This window comes from Sinocyclocheilus anshuiensis, unplaced genomic scaffold (assembly GCF_001515605.1).
Source record: "Sinocyclocheilus anshuiensis isolate Anshui unplaced genomic scaffold, SAMN03320099.WGS_v1.1 scaffold1719, whole genome shotgun sequence".
In the NCBI taxonomy this organism is placed as follows: domain Eukaryota; kingdom Metazoa; phylum Chordata; class Actinopteri; order Cypriniformes; family Cyprinidae; genus Sinocyclocheilus; species Sinocyclocheilus anshuiensis.
In genome coordinates, this window is record NW_015551147.1 from 304974 (window position 1) to 311810 (window position 6837).

The 6837-nt window shown below is 38.1% G+C and overlaps 1 protein-coding gene across 1 annotated transcript; it reads left to right on the top strand.

Annotated features, from left to right (window-relative positions):
- The first annotated feature begins 1696 nt into the window (after nt 1-1696).
- On the top strand, nt 1697-6337 carry LOC107663278 (G-protein coupled receptor 26-like). Its single transcript, XM_016453455.1, has 3 exons — nt 1697-2624; nt 4526-4639; nt 5929-6337. The coding sequence occupies exons 1-3, from the start codon at nt 1954-1956 to the stop codon at nt 6191-6193; spliced, it is 1050 nt and encodes a 349-aa protein (XP_016308941.1). The 5' UTR covers nt 1697-1953; the 3' UTR covers nt 6194-6337.
- Nucleotides 6338-6837: the final 500 nt, after the last annotated feature.

Sequence of the window (6837 nt, forward strand, 5' to 3'; positions counted from 1 at the left end):
TAGATGTGTGTGTGCGCACACTGGTTTATCTCTTCATGCTACAAAAAGGGGTTTATGTTTTAAGAGAGACATTGCAGTGAAATAGAAATGCATCCAACATACGAATCTGGGCTGGTGTGTGGGTGTGTGTAACCCGATCTTCTGGTTCAGTAAAAGTAAATGTCAGGGTTGCTTTCTAATTAGAGGAGCCAACACAAAAGTAATTCCCCAGCAAAATATCTGGTATAAGACAAAAACTGTCATTCAAAATGTCATCCTCATTCCAGTCAAAATAGTGCTATGAATACTGTTAAATGAAGTAGTGCCCTACATGTCGACATGCAAACATACACACGTGCACTCGCACAGACACGTGCACATGTACAAATTCACATACAGATTCATATACACAAAGTGACAGGAAATTCATCTGACATCCCCCAGCCAAGCAAACAAGAGCCAAATGCATCAAGCCTGGCTCTCCCCTCTAACTCTCTCTCTATTTTTGTATTCAAACACAGAGCCAAGTCACAGAATCGACTGTTTGTATTAGCAATACTGGATTCGTTATTATTGAGAGATCATAGATTTAAAGACACGTTAAAAAGTGCAGGGTGTGTTTTGAACTATATATATAACCCATTAAATAACCTTCAAATATACTAAATGTGTGTGTTTGTGAAAACTTCACATGAACTACTGCACACACATTTTTTAAAATTCTACTTTAATAGAATCCAACAATAATGTGATTATCTGTTCAGTTACATAAATGTTTTTTTTTAGAATGTATACTGGAAATGATTTGGCTTGAACAATAATAGCATATTTCTCCCCTAGATAGCTTACATCAATATTTTACCAAAGGTTTGATTAAAAGTGCTAGACTTCGAAACCCTCCTTCACTCTCTATTTTTCTTTGTGTCTGCCTCTAGCTATTCAAATTGCTGCTGAAAAGAGCTGCTCAGATTATTTTTCACCCTATCTAGGAATTCTTTGATATTAATCAAACGTTTGATTGTCAGAGATTGAAATGAAAAATGAAATTTTCATAATTTCCATGGCGTCTCTCAGCATGTTAAATGGTGAGGACAAAATGTATTTGGCCAAACTCAGGCAGTAAACTAGCATGTGTCTGATATGAATATCTTATAAAGAACACATGTCAAAGTTTACCACAAGAAATTCATGCCCATTTAAAATCTCCATGTTTCTATTGGGACCTTGTACTCTACATTAATTTGCACAGTTTAATAATAAGCAGTAGATTTCTAAACTTCTTTCATACGCAGCAATGAAATATGGATTATATGAATGTTTGAGACTTATAGTCCTACAAATCACCAAGTTACAAACGTTGAAATTAAATGCGTTACAAATCGCGTTCCTGAATGCATAAAAGTGACTGCAGCTCTTCAAGATCTTGTAGGACTGAAGCTGTGTGCGCGAGCGAATCATAAAATTGTACCACGAGACCCAGGGCTTTTGCCTCATCGTGACGTGAAAGAGTTCCCTTCAACAAATATAAACACTGTCTAAATTTAGTCCTCTCACAAAATTAATTCCCTGACGATTCCTTTGACGCTAGTCACGTGTGCGCATTTCGTGAGTGTATGTGGGTGGTGGGGGGTGACATTTTGACATATAAAGCTGTTTCAAGGGCGAATTCTGCATTAGAAGCGCACGCAAACCCGAGCTGCGCAATTGCGCGAGGCATTCCTTTAGGGTTGCGAGGAAGAGCGGATTAATCGTCTACTCTTGAGATTTCGCGTTCCAACAGTTCTGATGGATTTTCCCAACACTTCGCTGACTAAACGGAGGTCGGAGTCATGGACACCCGTGGATCGAGCGCCCGTGTACAAGTGGATATCGCGTTGGGGGATCTACAAGTTGTATTGATGCGATTTAGTTCCCCGTCATGAACTGTCCTGGAGTTGCGGTTCAAAGTTGGAGGCTTTAAGAGCGGGGAAGATCATGCACACAGCGGAGCTCGCGCTCTCTCTCCTACTCGTCGTGATCATCGTTGTGTCGCTGCTGTCCAACGTGCTGGTGCTGATCTGCTTCTTGTACAATGCAGAAATTCGCAAGCAGGTTCCTGGGTTGTTTATACTCAACCTGACGTTCTGCAACCTGCTTCTGTCCGCCTCCAGCATGCCGTTGACTCTTTTCGGGGTGTTGAGTAATGCGCATCCCGGAGGACACATTTTCTGTCAGGTGGTGGGGTTTCTGGACACTTTCCTGACCACTAACTCCATGCTGAGTATGGCTGCGCTCAGTATCGACCGGTGGGTTGCAGTGGTGTTCCCTCTGAGTTACCATTCCAGGATCCGTCACCGGGACGCTGTAATCGCGCTGGCTTACACGTGGGTGCACTCGTTGTCCTTCTCTGTGGTTGCCGCGTGCCTCTCCTGGGTGGGTTACCATCAGCTGTACGCTTCGTGCACGCTCTGTAACGGCAGGGCGGTCAATGCCAAGACGCAGTTCGCGATTTACACCGTGGTGCAGCACTCGCTCACGTTCCTGTTGGTGTCGGTGGTGCTCTGCGTCACGTATCTGAAAGTGCTCAAAGTCGCGCGCTTTCACTGCAAGCGCATAGACGTGATAACCATGCAAACGCTCGTACTGCTGGTGGACATTCACCCGAGGTAAGAATTAATGCGAACATGCAGATTTTTACGTTTAGAAAGAAAAAAAGAAAGAAAAAGAAAATTGGCAGCGGTGGCTTCCGGAACTTTATCGTAGAAATACAGTGGCGATAATACAAGGATATTGGCGACGGCCCGTTTTAGGCTATATTAACTGTCAAGTTACTAAATTGAATTGGCTAACATGAAAAAGCGCTGGTAACAACACATATGTATAGGCCATATGCTGATTAAAAGTTCATCAAAATTATCAAATGCAACAACATTATTCAGTAATAATTCAAATGTTACCAAACATCATCATGTTAACAAACATTATAAACTTTTTTAAAAAATCACATAAAATGCAACAAACCCTAAACAAATGTATATAACCAATAACACCAATAATGTTTGCACAGTCAACTCTGGGAATTCCCCTTGCTTTTCCCCATGCTTTTTACTAATATATATATATATATATATATAAGTAACTTAATTAAGTTTTTTTCATTGTTAAACTTACTTATTATTATTTTTACTACTATATTACTACTACTATTTTTTTTTTTTTCAAATTATGCTTTTGATTTTACGTGTCTGCACCAATAAAAATTATATCACATATTCAGCACTCAAACGTTAAATAGAGGCCAGAGAAACTCTTCAGAGCTGCTGGGTTTCAGCACCACAGTTTTGGTCCACAGCCCATACAATAGATCTGACAGGCATTTTAACCTACTGAATTCTAAATAATTGTTCTTAACTGAGTGAACATGCATTTTATTCCTTGGATATATCACAGAAACAAACTACATATTTGAAATTAATTAACTAACTCATGAATTTAAAATATTCATTGTCAAAATTGTAACTGGTGGAAAACTAGAGCTGAAAAAATGTCAAAAATGCATGAACTGAGATTTTGAGACTGGACTGATCATTGACAAAGGCATTATATTTCAATAGATCAAACAGGAATTAAACCGCTCAAGTCATGCGACTTTTCACAGTAGCCATGTAAAATGTCAACATGAAATCAAGATGGTCTAAAAAATACATCAACAACTCTAACTGGACCCCTTGGACTAATTAATTACTATCAAAAATGTAACTGGTGCAATGACCCAAAACATAAATAGAACTGTGATCAACAATTTCTACTTTAAAATAAATCAGTGATCAACATTAAATAATATAATGTGGCACATTTGTATTCTGCTACCAAATAATGTGGCTGAAAAAAAATTAGTGTTTGAGCACACCTCTCTCACGTGCCAACAGATATCAAGAGACATTTGTGCTCATCAGAGAGTGAACATCATCAGCTCATTGCCCAGAGCTCTGGATGACTTTCAATGGCTACATGTCGACCACAATAACTTATTAACCAACAATGACAAATCACAATAGCCCTACACACCACATGTAATGAGCACATCTGGTGTTCAGGAGGGGATGTATCACAGCCCTCCACACATGCAAAGAGAAAGGAAAATGACTATCCATGTAAATAAATAAAAAGCTACAGCTTTTTATAGACTGATAGCAATCAACCAATCACACCGTACTTCTGTTTAACACAAGTGACCATATGAACAAGTATTAAATAATCCACTGCAGGTGTGACGAATTTAATCTGACATTTCAATGATTCACTGAAACAGCTTGGGCAAACATCCTCACTCTATGGGAACACCTGTTAAGTCTCTTGAATATTTTGTGAGAATATGTAAAATGTTCCTAATATTGTCGGTGGTGAAATATGTATGTTCATCTGGTGCATAGATACAGTTTTAGATAACATCTGTTTGAAGCTGGATAAAAGTCAGTCCAGTGTGGTTGTCTCATATGCATAATAACATAATACACAATTCAAGTGAGAGAAGTCATCTAAATGGATCATCTAAATTTTTGCCCAGTGTTCGTCAGCGCTGTCTGGAGGAGCAGAAAAGGAGAAGACAGAGAGCCACCCGCAAAATTAGTACCTTCATTGGAACCTTCGTCATCTGTTTCACCCCGTATGTCATTACCAGGTGAGCCAGCTGCTTTACTCCCCTGGGCTCAGCATCTGTGCAGTCATGCTGTGATTATAGTTTTAATTTGTTGGCCAGGTTGAGATCCCTGGATGTTATTAGCTGCATGCTTGATATGATACTAATAAGCTGGAGGACACTGCGTATTGTTTAAGGGTATTGCGTATTGTTATTTAATATGTTAACATACTCCATTTTGTTAGTGATCATTAGCCAATAGTTTTTTTAATTAATACCTTTATATGGTACTAATTCTTTTAGCTATAAGGTACAATGTGTGTTTAAAGCCAAAGTGAAAAATGTCAGTAATGTAGATAAAATGAAAAGCAATCAAATAAAAATAGCAATAATTTAAATATGATGCATCAAAATATGCATTACAAATAATAAGTAATATTACTTATAAATTGCAGCCCATTACTGATTACAAAGTACCTGACAAAAAATCGTAGTCTATAACGTAAATCTATTAGATTCCACAGTTTTAGGTAATATAATGTGACTACATTTTGATTACTTTTAAATTATTTTGACCTTTTATCTTTAACTCTTTTATCACATACATTTGAATAATATTATTGTGTACCAAAAGAAAATATATTCTATTCTTTATTATCAACAACACGATTAGCTAATTAGCGAAATCATAAAAATTTGAACAAAAAATGTCAAAATAAAAGCACTAAAAATGAAAATATTTTATTTGTTTACCTGCATATCAGTGTTATCATTAACTGACATCAGAGAACTGTAACGTGCAAATTTGTTGTTCATTTGAAATATTATAAACCTAATAAAATCTCAGGGGAACAATTTTTTAGTTTAAAATACTGTGTGAATTATATGTAATCATGTAATACATTAAAGAGTAACTGTAATCGAATAAGTCATGTAATGTGAAGCCTGTAGTTCCCATACTAATGTCTCTGGTCCACCTGACTCATAATCCAAAATGAAGAAGGGCTTCCTGACTAGGCATGTTACATAACCTGGGTAAGCTCAGAGAAGATGGAAGGATGAACTGTCTTGTTTATCCCTGACTCTTACTGCAGCTTTTCCTCCTCAAAGCCCCTGTCAAAAGCAATTTGTTATGAGCAATTGTTAGTGTCCCATTCAGGTCACAGATTATCCCTCACATAACCAAACTGAAAACAGAAATTGCTCTGCATTTACTGCCTCTGCTATACAAACGTATAACCTTCCATATGCAAATAAGATCCTGAAAATGTGTTAACTGCAGAGAACGGACTTTGCAGCTTGTCTTGCTCATGTGGGTGTCATGTGTTTAGGATCGTGGAGCTATTTGTGAAGGAGCCATTTAATCCAAATTGGGGCGTGCTGTGTAAGAGTCTGGCGTACAGCAAAGCTGCATGCGACCCCTTCGTCTACTCTCTACTGCGACACCAGTACAGGAAGACCTGCAGTGACATCATCAATCGACTCTTGAAACGCAGTTCCCCGAATGGCTCCGGGCATCAGCAGGAAAATGGAAAGATTGGGAGGGCCAAGGAAATCGTAAAAGATGGGGAAGTCGAAGCCAGACATACACACTGAGGACTCCTGTTGCTATAGAGATGAACGATCACAAAGGTAGAGCTTCGACTCTGGAGGGAGAGAGAACAATGAAGGCAGAGGAAACAGCGGGATTCCAGGCTCTGCATTTCTCAACTCAAAAAGAATTCAAGATGTAACTGTAGCAAGAGATTTTAGTAGCAAAAGAGATTCTTTTTTTATAAAAAAATATTTATTAATTCTCTTCCTTGTTTTGTTTGTTTCTTTCTTTCTACCTTTCTTTCTTTCTTTCTTTCTTTCTTTCTCTAATCAATTCTGAAATCAAACTTCTGTAAAGCTGCAAGCCACGAAAGCTGCTAGTTAGCCAACATTCAAAGAGAATCCGTAGGGCCTATTACATATCGTGGTCTGATTGGTCTCTTATGTTATAGTGATAAAGTGCTGTTTAGACTTATGAATAGGTGACTGCTTTGACTTACTGTATCACATGGTGAAATGTGAGAAAACAAGATCGCATTGTGAGTTTTTCAACACAGAATAAGAAACAATATTTTCTAGATGATGTTTTAGTGGAACTCAGTGGCATGTGGTTTTGATTTTTTTGTAGCATGTATTGTATCTTCAGGGTTTAGATATGAAGCCCCCAGCAATGGGCGGACCTGTTCTTTCGGTGCCTTTATTTATTT

Bases quoted from the DNA above. Each gene is read 5' to 3' on its own strand.
- LOC107663278 (XM_016453455.1), top strand. From the start codon at position 1,954: ATGCACACAGCGGAGCTCGCGCTCTCTCTCCTACTCGTCGTGATCATC. The intron at 2,625-4,525 runs GTAAGAATTAAT...ATTTTTGCCCAG, and splicing joins CTGGTGGACATTCACCCGAG to TGTTCGTCAGCGCTGTCTGG. The intron at 4,640-5,928 runs GTGAGCCAGCTG...TCATGTGTTTAG, and splicing joins ACCCCGTATGTCATTACCAG to GATCGTGGAGCTATTTGTGA.